Genomic DNA, 21783 nt, shown 5'->3' with positions numbered 1-21783 from the left:
ATTTGTGATCCCTATTTTCTGAAATCTCAAAAGTCTTTCAAATCTCAAAAGTCTCTCAAAACTCAAAAGTCTCTCAAAAGTAAAAACCTCAAACCCTCGTTCCTTTTCCGCTGCATGAATCACTAAATCATCATATCTCCACCGGTACACCACATCTTCGCCGTCTAGGTGCAACCTCTGCTCCCCCGCGCCACCACGAGGTGACCGTCTTGCTTGCCAATTCCGCCGGTGTCCGCAAGCTCGCCGCTCAGCTCCACCGCCAGCTCGTCGCTCACCTCGAAACTGCTTCATCAAGGTAATCTTATTTTTGTTCATTACTTCATTTATAGTGCTTTATTAGATACTGCATGTTTAATGAAAAGGGATCGTTGTTGTTTCTTTGGTGTTGCTATTTTGGAGATTGTAAAATTAAAATTCTAGTATTAAGTATTAACTACCATATTTTCATTTATCTATGATGTTTCATCAGTTATCTTAGTAATTTAATAAATAACTTATTGAATCTTGAATGTGAACTGGACAATTTAATAAATAACTTAGTGTTCTTCCTATCACAGATTTTGCTGAGTTATCAATTAATTAATTAATTAATGGGATAGCTTAATTTGTAAAAAGGGTTTATACGTAGTAGTGACTAGTGAGTGCTCCTTTTACTGCTACTGAAAAATTGAGCAACATGCATATTTATTGATTGTAAGATTAATTGTGTTGTTATTTTTTCAGAATGGAATCAGAGTCATTGCATGCTCTTCCTAATCCACCTATTCATGAACCGCCAAAAACAGTTGATGGTGGTACTAGTCGAAAGCGAGCAATAGAAGATTCGACAAAAAAACCTCCCTTAGCTCCTAAAAATAAGAAGTGTAGCCCATACTGGGATCATTGCGAAAAGAGAGTAGAGAAATTAAAGAATGGCAGTGAACAAATAACTGGGATATGCAATTACTGCAAGGTTGAAATACCATGTTTGGGTGGAAATACAAGTGGGTTGATAAATCATTTAGTGAAGAGATGCACATTATCTCCACTGTATGAGAATCATGGTCGCGAGAAAGGTCAAACGTTGTTGACGAATGAGACCATGGGACAAGGAAGTCAGTTGGTTGCACACAATTTTAATCAAAAAAGGTGTGAAATGAAGGTAACTGAATATGTGATCATTGATGAAGTGTCTTTCCGGGCCGTTGAAGGGAGGGGGGATTTGTTTCTCTCCTGCACGAACTAGAACCAAGATTTCGAATTCCTGATCGAAAAAAGTTGCAGGTATGGTTTATGATTTATACTTGGAGCATAAGAAGGAAATTAAGAATGTGATTAGGGGACAAAGAGTGAGCATTACTACAGATACTTGGACATCGATCCAGTATATAAACTACATGGTTATCACTACATATTTTCTAGATAGTAATTGGAAGTTGCATAAGAGAATAATTAACTTCACAAAAATCACTAGTCACGGAGGGGAAGAAATAGGCAAGGTGATTGAGTTTTGCTTAAGAGAGTAGCGGAAAGAAAAAATATTCTCGATTGTAGTCGGTAATGCATCTTCTAATGATAGTACAATTGACATTTGAAAAAGAGAATGAGAATTGAAAAAAATTGCTTTTTAATGGAAAATATTTGCATTTGAGATGTGCTTGCCATATACTTAACTTGATTGTAAAGGATGGAATGAAAGAGCTCAATTCTTCAATTAAGGCTATTAGGAATGCAGTTGTCTTCCTACATTCGTCCCCTTCTAGATTGAACAAATTTAGGGAGTTTGTTGTACTCGCCAAGTTTTCAAGTACATCAACAGTACCCATGGATGTGAAACTAGGTGGAATTCAACCTATAAGATGCTTGATGTTGTATTGAAGTTTAGAAGGGTGTTTGACAGGATTTATGAAGAATGACACCCTTTTGCAGCATACTTCTATGATAAAGATGAAAAGGGTAGTAAAAGAATGGGGCCTCCACTTAAAGATGATTGGGATAATGCATCTGCATTTGTACATTTTCTCAGGAATTTTTATATTGCGACTTTAGAGTTAAGTGCATCAAAAACCCCTACATCTCATTTGATTGCAGTTTCGATGTTCTCTATACAAATTGAGATTGAGAAAAAGTGCAGTGATTATTCAGATCCGATTCTGTCAGATATTGCAAAAGCAATGAAGGTGAAGTTTGAAAAATATTGGGGGGATTGGAATAAGATGAATCCACTAATTTTTATTGCTAGTGTTCTGGATCCGAGAAACAAGCTTAAAATGCTTATGGTAAGCGTCAAGAAATTGAGAGGCAAGAAATTGAGAGACAATGATCAAGAGCTTCAAGAGTTATGTGATCGTTTTAAATATGATTTGGTAAAGTGAATGATTCCTCTTCCTCTAAGACTCAGAATCTGTACCTACAAGATGTGGACAATGATGAAGATAATATCAGTCAAGGTGGACTGCATCTCTTTGATGAAATTAACAATGGAGTGCAAGAAGAAGTTTCTCAAGACCAACTTAAACAGATATCTAACGAAGTGGATAAGTATCTAGCTGATGAGATGGAGCAGCTTTATCCTTCTTTTGATCTTTTGGATTGGTGGAAAGGAAGTGGAACTAGATATCCAATCCTTTCACTCATTGCTAAAGATATCTTTGCAATTCCAAGCTACACACTTGCTAGTGAATCTGCTTTTTGCTTTTAGCTTAGGTAAAAGAGTTGTGGATCCTTTTAGGACCAGCATGAGTCCAAAGATGGTAGAGGCATTGGTGTGCACGAATGATTGGCTCAATGCAGATAAGTTTAGTTTATATAAGGATCCAACTGATGATGACCTTGATTTGTATAGAGAAATTGAAGAAATTGAAAAAAGTAAGTGTTACATTAATTTATTAAGTTTCTTTGTCTTATATATATTAACTATTGTTTTGTTTTTTTAGATGCAAGCATGATTCAAGGTGATTCTCATGTTTTACCAACTACTTTATCAAACAAGTAGAATTGATCAGGTACTAATTTTAATCAAATTTCATGTTCTAAATTTTTTGGGACCATTGGCAGAAGAAGGGACTGTGGAGCTAGAATAATTCATGCATATGAAGCCTATTGCAAAAGATAAGTGTCATGCATGCATTTGATTAAAATATAGAGTAAAGGCTAAAATTGGTCCTGAACATATGGTCATTTTACGTTTTTGGTCCTAAACATTATCTTTTGGATTTCGTGGTCCTGAACATATGGAAATTTGATCATTTTGATCCTCCGTCAACATTTCCGTTAAAAACTAACGGTCAACGGGCTTAATCCGATTTTGACCAAATTAAACTTTAATTCTGATTTTTTACTCCCTAATTAATTCTTAATTATTTTTACACTTCAATTTCATCTTCTTCTTCCTCTTCATCTTTCATCCTTCCTCTTCCTCTCAAACCAAATACTGGTCTTTGAACACCTAATCGTTGTACGGATCCGATGCCTCCGCGTGGCTGTTGAAGAGAATCTCGCCGTTGGATTTCCGTTTCATCGTGAAACTGAAAGGATCCTTCGTGTACGCGAAGATAAGCTCCGTCCCGACGTATTCCGTCGCCGTAAGCGCGTCCTTCCTCGAAGAGGCGAGCGCCTGTTTCAGCTGCGGAGGCTTCTCCCGCGGAAGGAGATTGTACGGAACCTCCCATCTCTGCTTCTCCGTGTTGGTGATGTGGACTCTCAGACGGCTGTCGGTTTCGTGCCTGCGGAAATTTGTTAATTAGGTCGCAATGCAGGAAAATCCACCATTAATTTTGGGGGAAATTGTAAAGCCTTACTTGACGGAGAGGTGGAGGTGGGGGATATCGGTGCCGTAGATGTTGTTCTTCTGCTTGAGTTGAAGTAAGCCGACGAGGCCACCATTGGAGGACTCCTGGATGGAGACTAAGTGGTAGCCATTGCCGATTTTTTTGGGAACGGTTTGAGCTCCGGCTGAAGCTAAAATGCAAGTAACATGAAAATCTTGGAGTTTTCTGATTTGTGGGTGAAATTCAATGTTTCTTCCATTTCGGTGTCTTGGTCTTCGACGGTGTTGAAAGATGTTGGGGAGAAGATAGTGGGGGAGACTAGGGTCTGAGAGGAAGAGGAAGGAAGAAGAAGAAAGATGAGAGAAAGGAAGAAGATGAAATTGAAGTGTAAAAATAATAAGGAAATTAATTAGGGAGTAAAAAATCAGAATTAAAAGTTTAATTTGGTCAAAATCGGAATTAAACCCTTTGACCGTTAGTTTTTAACGGAAATATTGACGGAGGACCAAAATGATCAAATTTCCATATGTTCAGGACCACAAAATCCAAAAGATAATGTTTAGGACCGAAAACGTAAAATAGCCATATGTTCAAGACCAATTTTGGCCTTTACTCTAAAATATATAATTGTCATAGCAGTAAGAAATTCAAGGTGTTGCACTATTGGTTAATGATTGAAGATACACACCATTTCATACTTGTTAATTGAGTTCTTTTCGGTATTTTGTTTGTATGACATGATAATTGAAGATACACACCATTTCATCTTCACCATTTATACTTGTTAATGAGTTCTTTTCAGTATTTTGTTTATGTGACAAAATTACTGAAGATACGCTCTATTTCATACTTGTTAATGAGTTCTTTTCAGTATTGTGTTTATGTGATATAATTAATCTATGTTTCTTGTTCTTAGCAGGTTGGATCCTTCATTTTTAGTCCTAACTACAAGTAATGTCTTTTGTCAAATTCACCAACGAGGTTGCAAGAAATGAAGATAATGTGCTCATGATTTTATAATTTGTTTTTGATTTGGTTGTTGAAGTTTTATTAATTTGAATGTTAGAATGAATGTAAGAAGAAGATATGATTGTGATTGGTTTTGTTATTTTAGACTTTTTAAAGTATTTAAACACTAGATTTTTTTTTTTGAATATTTTGATTATAATACGATATAACGGTATAACGGTATAACGGTATGCCATACCGCAAAACACGGTATAACGGTATGCCGTATCGCAGTTTGGTGTACCACAAAAGTATGGTATACCGAAATGCGGTACGGTATACCGAAAAAACGATATGGTAACGGTATCAAAAACTATCATACCGAATTTCCGGTATACCGGAAACTACGGTACGGTATCGGTATGGTGTTTTGTCATACCGAACTTTCGGTACGGTATACGGCATGACACTCAAAGTACGGTATACCGTACCGAACCATCCCTAAGCTGAGGCTTTGTCGAACAACGAAATACATATATAAGCATAGAAGTGGTGGCAGAGGAGTACTTGGAGGGTTTAATCAAGCAAAGTCTGGTTTTACCCATTAGCCAAAAAATTGATGGCAAAACCAAAAGTTGCAGGCTGCATAGTATGGTGCGGGACTTTTGTGTGAGATAGGCTGAGAAAGAGAAGTTCCTTCTTTCCGTCATGGACTACTTCTCTAATCCTAACTTGAGGAGGCATTTTCTTCCACAAGTCCTCAAAAACCATCCGCGCATCAGTGTTGCTTGTTATGATCTACATCTTAAAGACTCTACACATAGCTCATATACCACATCTATTATATGCATTCCACAGAGAAGTTACCGGCCCAAAGGCCATGTAGAGAACTTTAGTTCACTAAGGGTATTTCATGTTTTACGTAGAAACGATCATTCATATTGGGAGCTAGTTCGGGTGTTTGAATTGATTTATCTCACTTACCTTGCTTCCAACATTCCTGATAGTATTGTCCCTCCAGCTATAGCAAAGATTCGGAATTTGCAGACTTTAATTATTTATCGATTTGATGTTCGTTTGCCAGCGGAGATTTGGAGCCTGAGGCAGTTGAGACATCTTATTGCCTTCTCATTTTGTCGTCTACCCCTTCCTGAAGAAGGAGCAACTCTTCCTCAAGAAAACTTACAAACACTTTCCATGGCAACAAACTTTGTATATAGTGAAAGGACGGTGAAAATGACCCCAAACATAATAAAGTTGGGAATATGTTACTCTGAAGAGAAACTTAGTGCAGGATATTATCTTGGTCTTGGCAATCTTATACATTTGCTTCGACTTGAGAAGTTGAGACTCGAGGTGCATAGTTCATTTGTGCCACATCTTGACAATATTGTTTTTCCTCCATCGCTAATGAAGTTAGAACTGAATGGCCGGTGGATTTCTTGGAATTATATGACGATTGTTGGTTCGTTGCCAAATCTTCAAGTGTTGAAACTGAAGAACTATGCTTGCTTTGGGGAACAATGGGAAACCATTGATGAGGAATTTCGTAATTTGATACATCTGCTTATTGATGGATCAAATTTGAAGTGTTGGACAACTGATATCAGCCACTTTCCGAGCCTCCGATGCCTAACACTTCATCGTTTTCCGAACTTGGTTGAGATTCCATATGATATTAGAGTGTTTTCAAGACTTGAATTGATTGAGATCGATGATCATAACCTATCTCTTTTGTACTCGGCAGAAAAAATACGAAAGGAGCAATGTGAGATGTATGGATATGAATTTCTTAAGGTTGTTGTGAAGCGTTCTTGATCTTGTTTCAAACTTGACAGTTTGTTGCATATAAGGAATTCATAGAAGTTGCTAATTAGATGTTATGAGAAGGCACACACTTAGCTAATAGCCACGCCTCTAATTTTCTTTTGTTTTTTCAGATGCAGAGCTCAGATGATGCTGCCTCATGTAAAAGTATGTTTGAGGATAACGATCTCAATTGTTATTATGGCAAGACTTTTATCTATGATTCCTAGAACTCCAAAACATAGAATTTCGGGAAAAAAGAAATCTGATCCAAAAAATCTGAACTAAATTTAATATTCCGGTTTGGTAATTCGAATTACAGATATGTACTCCACCCTAATCATTTACCTTATACACCAGTTTAGTACTTCGTCGGTCCCGCCATAAGTGAGCCACTTCTTTTGGCACAAAATTTAAGGAATTAATATATAAAAAGTTAAAGTGGAGAGAGGAAAATGTAGAGGAGTGAAAAGAATAAAGTAAGTGAAAAATAAAGTACGATGGAAATATTTTTGCTTAAAATGGAAATGACTCACTTATGATGGGACATCCCAAAAAGAAAAGTGACTCGCTAATGGTGTGACGGAGGGAAAGGAGTTATTCATTTTGTCTATCACATTTTTGTTATGCTCCCTCTGTCTCATAAAAATAGAGACTTTAGAGGTGACATGAGTTTTGCATAAGTTTTGATACAAAATTGTTAGTGATTGGAATATTGTTAGTGAATAATGAGACTCACCTCTTACGGGAGAAAAACATGCCAAAAATAGAAAATGTCTAGTTTTGTGGGACGACGCAAAATGGAAAAAGACTTTTTATGCGGTGGACGTAGTATATTTAAATGTCATCTGCAATCCAAAATTTTCGGTTCGTTTAGTACAAGCAATTAAAATTAAAATTTTATGGAATTGATTTGGAAAGAAATGAAATTCTAATTTGTTTATTTGGTAAAATGAAGTACTTAATACATTTATGTGCACTTTCCATTTTCGTCTGGCCCATAAAATTATGTGTATTTCTATTTATGGAAAATTGACTACAACTCATTACTTATATACATCAATTTATTTACAACTTATACCACTATGACCCACCATTACAACTCATTAAACACTAATAATATTGTGGTTCCTACTATCCACTAGCACTACTTTAACTACCATTCTGCTCTCTTTCTTACTTTAACAACTATGTATTAATTATTGTGTCATTTCAATTGCTCATATTCTTAAATATGGAACAGAGGGAGTATAAAATTGAATTTGAAAAAATTGTTCGCACACTATACTCACACACTCACTAAATGCACACCGACGTATACAATACACACACTTACATAAACTTGAAGCCAAAAGTACGTAGACTCGAAACGTAATATGAATAAGATACTCATTCATCCCTTAGAACTTAAAGTTTGTATTCACCGTTTCATATCCTCCATTTCCTCGATAAAATTTCACAAAGAAAGATCAAGATATATTTTTCAAGTGGTTGGTGAAAATGACAAAAGCAAGATTACCTTCTTGATATTAATTTAATCAAAGGAATTTGATGGTCGCGCTTGAACTTTGTTCGCCTGTCGTACGACAGACGAAGGTCGCGAAGCTCGCCGTTGGAGCAGTAATAGGGTCTCAGCAAGTCTCTGTAAGTTTTATATCTCACATATGTGACATGTGATAGAATTATAAATAGAATTGAATTTTTAATATAGTACATTAACTTGGTATAACACACATTTTTCCCTAATTAATTAACTACCAATTGAATATATTGATTCAAATGAGACGTTTTCTAATTAGTCATTAATTGTTGACTAATATATATGTTTCCTATTGCTATTAAGAAAATTGAGATATTTATATATAATAATGATTAGCATTAATTTAGTCAAGAATATATATGCTTTTGATTGTCATGAATTTGACATTAATTATGTTATTGACTAACAAAATCAAATCAAATTATTATGATCATTTATTTAATTTGATTTTGGTATTGCTTGGTCAAAAAGAAACGTCCTAATTAAATAGCCACTTTGATGGAAATGGCTTTAAGGTTTTACAATTAGTGTTTGTCCTCTCTGCTTATAAATAAACTGTGGTCCCATCAAATCACATTACGGCGAACACATAAACGAAGGAAAGAGAGAAACAAATCCTTGGAGTTGGAGTTGGGCCACTACGCCGAAAAGAGTTCAAGGAAATCGTCTCCTCCTTCCTCAATCGCTTTCGCTATGGATCGCCAAGGTATATTTCGATCCTATTATGTTTATGGTTTTACGTGAAATACATGTTGTTCGAAAATCTTACTTTATTTATATTCAATTATGTATTCTTGAATATATAATGATAAATAATTTCCAATAGTCCCTGCTCATGGACAAGATGAATCGTTGCGAGAGTTCATCGTTTTTTCACGTGAGAACCCAACGTTTGTCGTTTTTTAAAAGTGAGGAGTGTGAGTGTGGTGCCCACGGTTCGTAAACTGGCATTTCCGGTTTCGGAAAATGTGGAACCGGAACCGAACCGTGAGGCTATTTGACGGTTACGGTTTTGGTTCGAAAACCGGCGGTTCCGGTTTGGGTTCCGAACCGCCGGTTTTCATACGGTTCCTCGCGGTTCCAGTTCGGTTTGGCGGTTCCGACGGTTTTCTTGGTGTTTTTTTTTTTGCTATGTAATTTGGAATTTTAGATTTATACAATAAATTGGAACAAGACAATGGATAATTTAAATTGAAATAAGATGCATAAGGTGAAAATCATATCAATTTTATTGAATTTGAGTTGTAACGGACAACAATACATTACAATTGTCAATACATATACAACAATGTGATATAATTGTCAATACATATACAAAAAACCATGAAATGGGGGGAAAAAGGAAAAAATTGAAAAGGACTTGAGATAAACTTAATCGCCGGTTTTCATGGTTTTCCGCAGTTAATCGCCGGTTTTGGTCAAAAAACCGTCTGAAAAAAGCTGAATCACGGCTGCGGAAGCTGAATGCCTCAAACGCCTCGCTGGAACCGTGAAACCGCCAGTTAACCGGCGGTTCGGAACCGGCGGTTCGGTTCTTAAAATCTGGAACCGGAACCGGCCCGCGGTTCAAATTCCGGCGGTTCCGGTTCAAGAAAAAAGTCGGGATTCCGATTCGGAACTGGAACTGAAAACCGTGGGCACCTCTAGTGTGAAAGATGTAAGAGACTATTGAGTATTGAGGACTCAGAAGTGTGTGAGACGTCACCAATGATGAGTATTGCATTTATTTATTTTTGTATTTTGTTTTCAAATAAATGAATTTCCGTTTTTAAATAATTAACTAAAAAATGAAGTTATAATTAGTCGGCTAATAAATCTAATCTAATCAGTAAAATGGAGCTTCACTGGCATTGACCATTGAGTTTTGGACCAGTTTTGGACTAGTTTTGTAAAATGGCCAAATATTTAGGACCGAATAAACTTTAATCTAAATTAAATATTTGCAACAATTTAAATGTTTAAGAAATTAAATCTTGGTAAATCTTTGTATATTTATTGAAGTTATTTAGTGAAAATATTGTGTGGAATGCGGCGTGATCTTAAGAGAGTAAAAAGTAAAACAGTGACGATTGTGTAGATATTCCAAACTAGCCTTCAACTTTTTCACAATTTTTGGTCACTTCCACTTGTATATTTTTTGATATATACCCCCCCTTCTTAAAAATAGCAACTCTTTCTTTTTTTTATCTGTTTCTTAAAAATAACAACTTTCAAATTTTCTATTTTTAGAAATCTTTATACCCTTATACACCTCCCTAATAAAATGGTCTCATAATCCACTAATATTAATTTCATTATTTTTTTCTCTTTCTCTCTTTTACTTTACCAATTCTTTTCCTCTCACTCTCTTAATTTATTAAATTTTGCATTAAAATCAGTGCATTAAAATCAGTGCCGTTTCAAATGTCCATATTTTTAGAAATCTTTATACCCTTATACACCTCCCTAATAAAATGGTCTCATAATCCACTAATATTAATTTCATTATTTTTTTCTCTTTCTCTCTTTTACTTTACCAATTCTTTTCCTCTCACTCTCTTAATTTATTAAATTTTGCATTAAAATCAGTGTCGTTTCAAATGTCCATATTTTTAAGAAACAGAGGGAGTATATATTATATTTCAACTTTGAATTGCAAACAGTAGCATGGAGTAATTTAGGAGATAGAAAAGTCTCCTATACTACATTTTATAGATGAAATTGTGTGTAATAATCAGCATTAACAGCCTACCCAATGTTAATAGCAGCAAGTCAACTAGAAGTTGGAACATTTAAATGTTAGTTGTTTTGTTTGGTTGTTCCTTCCTTCTGTCCACAGAATAAATAAAGCAGTTGTAAATATCAAGGCAAGCACAACCCATATATTCCTTGATTCCCTAAACTGGGAATCAAAAGCATGTGAAATCCCCAGCTGCACACAACCTGTTCGAGGAAATGTCTGTTTCCTGCGGAGCCGAATGGGTGGTTGTGCTGGGCTGTATGCGCTGGGCCTGGAAGCGCTGCACATACATCGGCTCTGACGACAGCGCCACGTGGCCCCCCGCCACACCCGACGAGTTCGACCCCATCCCCCGCGCCTGCCGCACCATCCTCGCCGTCTACCAGCCCGGTCCCCGATGCCCGGGCGACGGCCACTGGGTCAACCCGGACTGGGTCGTGAAGCGGGCCCACTACGAGCAGACCCGCGGCCATGTGCCTCCATACTTGATCTACGCCGATCACGACAACCACGAGATAGTCCTGGCCATCCGCGGCCTGAACCTGGCGAGCCAGAGTGACTACCGCGTGCTGCTCGACAACCGGCTCGGGATGCAGATGTTCGATGGCGGATATGTGCACAACGGGCTGCTGAAGTCTGCGTTGTGGGTGCTGAAACGAGAGTCCGAGACGCTGAGGAGGCTGTGGGAGGAGAATGGGAAGGGGTACAAGATGGTGTTTGCAGGGCATTCTCTTGGGTCGGGCGTTGCGGCTCTGATGACCGTCATCGTCGCCAACCATGGCGACCAGCTTGGCGGCGTTCCTAGGAGCCTGCTGAGGTGCTACGCGGTGGCGCCTGCGCGCTGCATGTCGCTCAACCTCGCCGTTAAGTACGCCGATATCATACACTCGGTGGTGTTGCAGGTTTGTTATAAACCTACTTTACTTAGTAGCTAAGCATTTGCAAGTTCAAGTTTTTCTACATCATCTTTGTATTACTTCAAAGTTTTTAAAAGATGTTAACATTGGATTCACATTATGCTAAGAATGAAACACTCGAGGAAAAATTAGATAGCCAAACGGCGTCGGATTCAAAGGCGGATCGGAATGTGGATGCGAAGAGAACATGTGACGAATAATGGTTATGCATCTCTCACAAATCCGGAATTCAAAAAAAAAAAAAAAAAATTCCCTATTTGGGAAGCTAATTTCAATATTACACCCAAAGAAGAATTTCACCCTCATCTCCCATATGCTAAAAACATTTGAATTTTTTAATTGATGCTCTCATTTTGGCATTGTCAGGATGATTTCTTGCCAAGAACACCAACCCCATTAGAAGACATTTTCAAATCTGTTTTCTGGTGAGTTTGTACTGGCCAACTAATACTACTGACTCCATATGAATCCTTTGACATTATGAAATATTATTCTGTTTTTGCCTCTTAAAAAGAGTGAAATTTACCATCATTTAAACCAGGCCGTAATGCTTTGGACAGTTTGCCTTGCTTGTTATTTCTCGTGTGCCTGAGGGATACGTTCATACCCGAAGGCAGAAAACTCAAAGACCAAAGACGACTGTATGCCCCTGGTCGGATGTATCATATCGTAGAAAGAAAGTTTTGCCGGTAAACTGCTATAGAGACGGACAAAACTTGTTTTAGCACAATTACATTGATTTATCTGACAATAATTCTGCGGTTCGCCATAATAGATGTGGAAGATATCCTCCGGAAGTTAGAACAGCTATTCCCGTAGATGGAAGATTCGAGCATATCGTCTTGTCGTGCAATGCTACATCTGATCATGCTATTGTTTGGATAGAAAAAGAGGCAGAGAAGGCCTTAAAAGTAGGTATTTGCATCCTTCTCGTTTTTACTCTCCTTTCGAATTTTAATGATGTCTACGCGCTCTATTCTCGTGATGCAGAATATGCAGGAGCTTAATACAGAGACCGTAACTACTCCGCCACAGGTACAGAAATTCAACAGGAAGCTGACATTAGAAAAGGAGCACAAGGATGCGTTGGAGAGAGCCTTAAGTTTGAATATACCTCATGCTGAAACGTCATACGAAGAATCATATGGGAACAGTGAAGAGGGAACTTCACAAGACGGAAAATTGGAAGCCTGCAACAACACATAAGATTCTTCAGAAAAGGAAAAACCAGTTTGTAAAGACGCAAGGACCAACTGGGATGAAGTAGTTGGGAAGCTTTTCAAGAAACACGAATCCGGGAAGATGCTCCTGAAAAGAGATGTCACTGAATCCATAAAATGCTCATCTACTAATTAACCAGTTTCTGCAAATTTGTATCTATTTTTTATAACCATTCTTTCTCTAAACTAACTTGTAGCAATATTAATTGTTTTGCAAGTGTGCATACTAATTGTAAAACACTTCACATTTATTTTCTTGTGTTATATATATCGAAAGAGGAAGGTAAACTAACTATAGTTTTAACATCCTTTTGGGACACAGATATATCATACCTAAATGTGGATAACCGTCCGCCTGTTTAACTAGAAAAGTGTCGTCGTAATTGTCAAACCCCTTGTGTTAATTCAATATGCATGAAGAATGCACGGTGCAGGCACGTTTAAAACTGGTGGGATTCATCGTACCAAAGACGGACAATACCCCCCTCCTGCACACATGTGGCCCATACGCGTCCACTGGCACATGAAGCTCAACTACAGAGACTACCAGCGCGTTAAGATCGCCATCACCAACTTTGTCTGCAGGATGAACTTCACACAGTGAGTCCACATCTCACAACTAAGTCTTGTTTGAGTCATCTTCTACGACAGTCCTCTGAAAATGTTCAATCCGAGACTCTATGAATGAGTGTTTCCAAGGAAGATTTACCTCAATGGGGCTGAATGCCAACTGCCACCTCCTGCTGCATATCCCATTTTACCTAACTCTGCATACAAATATTTCATCCCAGCTTTCATGGTTTTGCACATTACCGTTACAAATCAACAGAGATTTCTCAATGAAAATCGATAACAGTAGCAACGACTCGAGCCATAACAAACTGGTTATTAATACCAAGAGATGGTAGTAATCAGGAATATGATGAACAAGTAGTGGAATTATTCAAAATGAATCAAACATGTAGATTGCAAAAGGAAAGCAACAAGCTAGAGTCATCTCTAAAGAAAAGACTCCTTAACATATTCGATATCTTATATCTGCAAGATTATGAATGGAAAGCCCAACGATAATTTAACCTCAAAGAAAATGCTGCAGAAATAATTGTATACAGAAGGCTGACAAAGAAATAATTGTATACAGAAGCATTTAATTTATAGAGATGAGACAGGGGAATTGCCAATACCCTTTCAGACTCGTTCAGATCTGCATAAGCTAGCTCACCTAAACAGTTGATCAACGAAAACTACGTTCTGGTGAATCAATGAAATTGAGTGCGAACGATGGCAAGCGGCTGAGTGAAGCAGGCATGTTCAAAAAAGTGATTCACAAAATTAATGACACTTGCACACTGATACTAAAAACTACATTTCAAAAAAAGGAAAAAAAAAAACAGAAAACAGAGGTGAAAAACGTACAAATATGAAATATTTGTACAAAAATTAAGACAATTAGTCCGGTGAAGAATGAGGCAGGTGAACGGCGAGAAGATATCAGACAGCTAGTAACATAGTTGGAAAAATCCCCCTTTAAATGGATGTATACATATCCCTTAGGAATGTATTAATCCCTAATTGCGAGTGCAAATATATTTCAATAATTTTTCATCAAGCGCACAAATTTATACAACAATTTAAAGCTAATACAAGTACATGAAGAAATTAGATATAAGAATGCAGAATTCATAAATACACCTGCTAGAAGTTCAACGATTACAGGAGAAATATGCATTTGTTCATCAATTGAGGATTCAGAGCTATGATAACATATTATACCTTAGATCATCCCAAGCTACAAGAAATCTGAAGCTTCCGGTTGCCGACTGTGCTATGATAACATATTATAAACTGCAGAAAGGCCAGGGGCCAATTGAAAATGCCTGTTCCTTTTTTACTAGAATAGTAATCAATCTATTTTTTGGTCTCAGAGTACCCTTAACTTCAATTCATATATACAGAGAAGAAGTAGTAATCATCAATCTATTGTTTTGTCAGAATTCGGAGTTATGAAGTAATGCTATTGCCTGTTCCTTTTATTGCACCTTTTCCAGCCTTGCCCAATAGTCATAACTCAAGGTAGCAGACAAGTATTTTAAGGGAAATAAGAAAGGAAAAAAAAGAGCTTGGTCTTTAACAAAGATGGCTTCTTTCCTCATGTTTGAAATCGACTACTCAACAAAAATTACAACAGAAAATAATGGTTTCTTTCTTCATACTTATGCAGTTATACTAATTACTACAACTGAAGTAGTGAATCTGGAATGGATTTCCACCTGTGATAATGAATGTAAAATTTTGAACATGAATTCAGCTATCAAATAGCCCATTCTTTAAGTTGGTATACATAATTACACATTCAATCAGCTTGAAAGTAAAACAGAAAAGAATGCCTACTATTTGGTTCACTATACACAAATATTTCAACGGCAACTAAATTGCTGGTAAATGGCTGGTCTGAACTAGATGTTTTATTGCCTTACAAAATTGTAATCGAATTGAGGACATTACTAAAACGCTTACAACAGTGTAGAGAGCTTTTCCAAACTCCGAAGTACCATGTGCAGCTGTGGATCAACATCATTTCTTGCTACAAACTCATGAACTTCATCTTTAACCTGAATCCAACTTCTACCAGGAATCTTTCCTTTCATTCTCTCTCTCATGTTGTTCCTTACGCTAACCACTCTATCCCACTCATTCTTACTAGCATACATATTAGATATGAGCACTGACGCTCCTCCTCTCTCTTTCAAAAGCTCAATCTTTCTTAAAACAGCTTCACCAAACTGCAACTCATTGTGAAGCCTACAACTACTCAGTAAAGATCCCAATACAGCCAGATTAGGCTCCATCGGCATGCTCTCAACAACACTATAAGCTCGTTTAATCATCCCAGCTCTTCCCAAGAGATCAACAATGCATCCATAGTGACGAAGGTCAGGCTTAATTTTGTACCTTCTCCACATCAACTCAAAAATGCACAAACCTTGGTCGAGCAGGCCAGAGTGTGCACATGCTGAAAGAATCGCGACAAGGGTCACAGCATCGGGTGCAAGTCCGCGGAGTGGATCCATTTGAGAGAACACACACAGTGCGTCTAGTCCTTGGCCATGCATACCGTATGCTGTGATAACGGCTGTCCAAGAATACAAATCCTTCTTCACATTCTGAATTTGGTCGAAAACTCTAGTTGCGTTACTTAAATCTCCACATTTTGCATAGGCGTCAATCAGGGAATTAGAAATAGAAACGTCAGTTTCGATCCATCCAGCCTTCTCTAATAAAGCGTGGAAGCATTTAGTAAGATTTGCATATCCTAGACCACCACAAGCTGACATTGCAGAGATGGTGGTGACAACATTTGGATGTGGTTGGCAGTCATCGGCCATCAAATCTTTGAAAACTAGAAGTGCTTCCAAGTAATTGGAATGCGCGACGAGCCCTGATATCAAGCTCGTCCATGTAACGACATCTTTGTTCGACATTTCATCGAACACACTCCGTGCATCCATTGCCGAGTCCCGAATTGCATAGGCACTGAGTACGGAATTCTGAACATACAAATTGTGATCGAAACCAAATTTCAGAGCATGGCAATGAACTTGTTTCACAAAAAACAGATCCAAACTAGACCCACCAGCCTGGAGTAAGAATGTGAATGTATATCTGTCGGGGAGTATTCTCTCTCTAACCATTTTCGTGTAATAATGCAGAGCAATCATGGGATCTAACCCGGCGAAGAATCTAATTAGTGTATTCCATGAAAAAATATTGGGTCTTTCGATCCTACTGAAGATCTGAATTCCAAACTCTGAATTTTCGATAAGGTTACATTCTTCTGACTCAACCAAGTTCAAATAGAGTATGCGACTCATGATGAAGGGGTTGCGGTGAAGACCCGTTACAAATACGTAAGCAACAAATTGCTTGAGATGATGAAGTGTTTTCATCCATCCTTTCTCAAAAAGTTGCAACCTGGGGTGCCTTTGAAACAATTGGTTGTGTTGAACCCAGTTGGAAAAATCAGATTGCGACGAACAACTGAATCTTCTCTGAAGACTTAGCAGCGGCAGGGATGATTCAGGTAGTTGCTTAAGGATAACAAATTGATTATTTGGGAAAAGATTTTTGAATGGCATTCCAAAGTCAGTAATTGATGATGCTCTAGAAATTTTGTGACTTTCGCGTTGAAAGATTTCTCCCTGATTGTCTTCACTTCTGTTCCTTCATCTAATCAATGATTTAGAATTAATTCAGTAAACAATAGAGCTCTAATTTCAATAACACTAAACAGAATACAAAAAAATCCAAGCCCTAATTTCAGGTGAAGAACAACAAACTAACTTGAATAGATAAGGGTGGCTGATGGAGGTGGCCACACGCGTCGGACGTCAAGCAGTCTATACATAACAACATTTCAAGCGCAACATAGTCATCCTCATCGCCTTCAAATGCTTCTTCCTCTTCTTCTTGCTCAAGCTCTTGCTTTAATTCTTCTTCATGAATACTTTCTACAACCAAAGTCAGCAATTTTTCTTTTCCTTTTCTTGATGTGGCAGCAGCTGCGGTCCTTGTGTCTTTCTTAGAACCTCGAACAAAACTAGATGATGTGAAAAACTCTTTTCATGTTTTTGACCTACTATATGTCGTAGACTCTCCAATTGCTGAACCCTAAGCCTCATAAGCAGTTTCCCGGTCTAGTGTACCACCATCAAAAACCAAATCATTGTCGTGTTTACAACTTCAACATCATTTAATTCTCCAACCAACCATTCGTTACACTCATCAATGTCGTTGAATGAAATGGGATCAATTTTGTCTTTAATATCGCGTCTTTCAGACAATTTTTTTGGTTATATTTAACCTACACCAAATCATGCATCTTCTTATTTTCAAATCTATTTCTCTTTTTTGAATGAATCTATCACATTATATATTGTTAATGTTAGAACTGAAAATTCAAGAAATATTTAAAAAGTAACTAAATTACTTACTTGCTCGAAAACACTCCAATTGCGCTCAAACCCGGAAGCACTACATGTTAAGCTCAAGATATTGATAGCAAGTCTTTGCAACTTGGAGCATCATGGACATACTTCTTCCACCATTGAGAAGCAAAACAAAATAATATAATAGTGAATAGTTGATTATCAGTTGTGGTAATCTATGTACCAATATTTATACTTCAGTGTCATATTAAAATTTAAAACATATATACAAAACTAAAATAAATAGTTTTTCACTGGTTCTAATTTTTTCCTATGATGCACCATAAATTTGTGAATAAACATGCCTTCACTACTTGTACCATCTCATCAAGTGCCTCGTCGTGATCTTCTTTATTCGGCCATGAATTTGCAGTGTGACATAGAAATATATTAGCTCCAGGTGAGAAACTATTTATTCCAATATTTAATTTTGCATATATGCTTTAAATAAATACTGAAGTATAAATATTGCTACATAGATTACTACAATTGATAATCAAATATCCACTATTATATTGTTCTGTTTTGCAGTTCAATGGTGGAAGAAGTATGACCATGACGCTCCAATTGGCAAAGACTTGCTATTAAGAACATGAGTTTAACATATAGTGCTTTCGGGTGTGAGCGCAATCGGAGTATTTTTGAGCAAGTAAGTGATTAAGTTGTTTTTTAAATATATTTCGAATTTTTAGTTCTAATATAATTCTATAATTAACAAGGTAATAGATTCATTCAAAATAGAGAAATAGGTTTGAAATGCATGATTTGGTCCTCAACATATGACCAAAATATGAATTTGGTCCAAAACAATCACTTTTTGAAAAACAGATCCATAACAAATGAAATTCTTGTCGAAATGGTCCTTTTTTGACAGGTCCGTCAAAAAACTAACGGTCATGCCACTGTGCAATTAGCGGTGACCGTTAGTTTTTTACGGAACCGTAAAAAAAAGGACTAATTCATCGATATTTTCATTTGTTATGGACCTATTTTGGACCAAAATCATATTTTTACTCTAAATAAAACAAAATATTGTGTGAAAGGCACGATATTAGAGATAAAAATTGATCACATTTCACTTAACGACATCGATGAGTGATGAGTGTAACGAGTGGTTGGATGGGGAATTAGATGATGCTGAAGTTGTTAGCGCCGACAATGATTTAGCACTTTGATTGGAACTGCTTATGACGGAGGCTTCGGGAATTGGAGTGCCTACAACATATACTAGGACCAAAAAATAGAGTCTTCCACATTATCGAGTTTGTTCGAGGTTCTAAGAAACACACAAGGACCACAACCACATCAAGAAAAGGAAAAGAAAAATTGTTGAGTGGATGTAGAAAGGATCCTTGAAGAAGAAGAATCAGAATCAGAAGAGAAGAAGGATTTGAAGGCGATGAGGATGACTATGTTGCGCTTGATAATGAGGATGAGGAGTGAAGACGCTTTACTATAGACTTTGCATTTTACTTTGCGTTTTTATCATTGAGTGAAGACCTTAACTTTAAACATAGCATTGTTTTACTTTTAGTTTCAACTACTATTTTTTATTTGGAATATTACATTTCTAAAATTTTGCATCTTATGTTATGTATTATATTTTCCTGTATTTATTTATTTACGTATCGACTGCCATAATACCACTGAGCTGGCCGCCATATCCCTATGGCGGTTTTTGACCAACCGCCATATGCCGCCATTAATAACACTAATTATGATACATCTATTCATACCAATATTTAACTTCATGTCTCAAACATGATATTCATAATCTCATACGGTCCATTTATAATATCATTTTCAGTCAAAGCCTTGAATAACTATTTCTTTCGATCACACACCATTTTCCGTTCCCCAACTACTTTTTGTGGTTTATTCACCTTTATAATATCACCCACATAATCCATATCAATTTATCAATGAAAAGGGTGTTGCAATAAGTAAATCCTTTAAACGTCTAAGGTATTTGTCATGCCTTACAAATATGTGTAAATTAGAACTACACAATAGAAAAGTTTCTCCAAAATTACTCTTACTTAGCTAAGATACCTTTATTTCTTCTTTTAACTTTTAGAGCTTTTAAAATTCACTAGTACTTTGTCCACCGATCCTTCTTTCCATGCTCCTATCTATACTGCAGCTTTCACTCTACCGGGTAGACCAAATTCACTAGAAGAAGAGAGCTTTCAAGCCCGTTTCAAGATAGATAACGTGCATTACACTATATTTAAATAATAAACTGCATTTTTCTCGAAGCAACCTAGGGGTCGATTCCTATACCACGAGAAACCTCTTGGTGTCTAGTTTAATTTTTAAAAAAAGTAATCACCAAAACTCCAAGGGATGAGGGAGTTATGGCAGTTTCATTTCAGCCTGCCAGTTTGTGTGACAGTTTCTGCCAACTGTTTTGCAGGAATTTTTAAAATAGCAAACATTGATGATATAAGTCGAAATTTTAAAGGGATCTTCCTAAGACATGATAATATCTAAAGAAAATTTTATAATAGGATTTTCAACACAATGGGATGGCTGAATCTGACCAGTACAGTAGGGAAAGAACAATACTAAGTACAAGTTACTTCATATTTGTGTCATTGAGTAATTCCCTCAACAGTCACACTTCATGTTCAACAGAAAGACAATATAGTTGTGTATATTTTGGATCTAATCTTAAACCAAGCAAGGCAGATTCCCCCTTTTTTTCCTAATTCACACACTCTTCAAAAATTTGGATCAACAATCATCTTCTCCATGGTTTTTTACAGCCCCATATCATAATTACACCTATCAATTGCAATTTTAAGCTCAATTAAATACATGAAACTAAGTTCTCTATTTGATCCCAAGGTTTTAGACGGAGCTTCATTCATCTCCAAAGTTCAACTTTTCTTTTCAATTCATCTACAATTTACAGGTTAAAGACTAATTAAATGCCCAAATCCAGCAATATGAACAAACCCACCAAGGCCAGTACTCAGTCCTTTTCATTCATTTTACTAGAAATGCAGGGTAACAAAGGGGAGTTCATTAGCACTACAAACTTATAGCCTTGTAGAGGTTACCAATTCTCCTTGATTGTTGGTGATTTTCAAAGTATTGTATGAAATCAAGAACAATTAAACAATTAAAGCATAATCTTTATTTATTCCCCTACAATTTTCAGCCACACCTATTTCAATTTGAGAATTGGTTTTTATACACCTTTGTTAATGTGCTCTTCCTCCAAGGACTAATTCTATAGCTAATTCAAACCAATATGACAAAATACATCAAGAACAAGAATAAAAAGGCCATTGTTCGGTTCTTCCCCTCTCCAAACAAATATAGAAATTTCTTTTATCTGCCTATCAATTTCATGTGCTTAGAAGATGACATAAAAACAAAAGGGGTAGAAAACTTACAATTTTTTTGTAAGAAATCAAATATGAGAAATTGGTTCTTCAAGCTAGACGCCACTAAAATTGAGGTGTGGTGTTGGATGCAAGTGAATAGAGTAAAGCGGCTGAACACCGGCGGGGCGGCGGCGCCTGAAGTCAAGGATGTTCAATTTTGCTCTAATTTTTCTCTCTTTTTTTTTCCTGTATCGGAGTGAGAGAGTGATTTTATCATGGAGGTTAACCGGTTCAATCCTCCAGGTTTGGGACTTTGGGCCAACACTATTCGGATTATAGATTAATCAAATGCGGAATAATTGGATTGTGGTTTGATCGCATTGTGTTTTTATCTAGTTATAAATATTCACCGCTAATCCTAAATATTCAGGTTCCGACTAGCCCATCAGGCTGCAATGCATAATAATGAAAAATAATTAAATTTTTATAAGTTGTAAATTATTTAATTATGATAATTTGAAGATATACATTAAAATCAAACATAAGTACATGCTAGTTACTCTC

The 21783-nt window shown here is 36.8% G+C and overlaps 3 protein-coding genes and 2 pseudogenes across 7 annotated transcripts; 3 read left to right on the top strand and 2 right to left on the bottom strand.

Moving 5' to 3' along the window:
• The first annotated feature begins 1265 nt into the window (after positions 1-1265).
• Positions 1266-2246, top strand: LOC148932571 (zinc finger BED domain-containing protein RICESLEEPER 2-like; annotated as a pseudogene).
• A 3-nt stretch (positions 2247-2249) lies between these two features.
• On the top strand, positions 2250-2974 carry LOC148932570 (uncharacterized; annotated as a pseudogene).
• A 7750-nt stretch (positions 2975-10724) lies between these two features.
• LOC125220107 (uncharacterized) lies at positions 10725-13123 on the top strand. Its single transcript, XM_048122246.2, has 5 exons — positions 10725-11664; positions 12046-12104; positions 12240-12368; positions 12455-12590; positions 12670-13123. Exons 1-5 carry the CDS (start codon positions 10978-10980, stop codon positions 12883-12885), a joined length of 1227 nt encoding a protein of 408 aa, XP_047978203.1. The 5' UTR covers positions 10725-10977; the 3' UTR covers positions 12886-13123.
• On the bottom strand, positions 12220-21533 carry LOC125220039 (putative pentatricopeptide repeat-containing protein At3g28640). Of its 5 annotated transcripts, none has more exons than XM_048122186.2 (5): positions 21289-21533; positions 17241-17593; positions 14673-17126; positions 13609-13666; positions 12220-13478 (listed from the first exon to the last, which is right to left on the bottom strand). In XM_048122186.2, the coding sequence occupies exon 3, from the start codon at positions 17033-17035 to the stop codon at positions 15413-15415; it is 1623 nt and encodes a 540-aa protein (XP_047978143.1). In that variant the 5' UTR covers positions 17036-17126; positions 17241-17593; positions 21289-21533; the 3' UTR covers positions 12220-13478; positions 13609-13666; positions 14673-15412. The 5 variants fall into 5 exon arrangements, with proteins under 5 accessions (XP_047978143.1, XP_088920343.1, XP_088920344.1 ...); XM_089064217.1 differs by having other exon boundaries at positions 17241-17496; XM_089064218.1 differs by having other exon boundaries at positions 17241-17477.
• On the bottom strand, positions 17594-19546 carry LOC148932569 (uncharacterized). The gene is given in 4 exon segments (XM_089065161.1): positions 17594-17743; positions 17746-17817; positions 17891-17971; positions 19529-19546. Coding segments are annotated over 4 exon segments (321 nt in total).
• Positions 21534-21783: the final 250 nt, after the last annotated feature.

This window comes from Salvia hispanica, chromosome 2 (assembly GCF_029641045.1).
Source record: "Salvia hispanica isolate PSC_SH4W2 chromosome 2, Shi_PSC_v1, whole genome shotgun sequence".
NCBI lineage: Eukaryota > Viridiplantae > Streptophyta > Magnoliopsida > Lamiales > Lamiaceae > Salvia > Salvia hispanica.
Note: the sequence above shows the minus strand (reverse complement) of the source record. Positions and strands in the feature narration are given on the sequence as shown.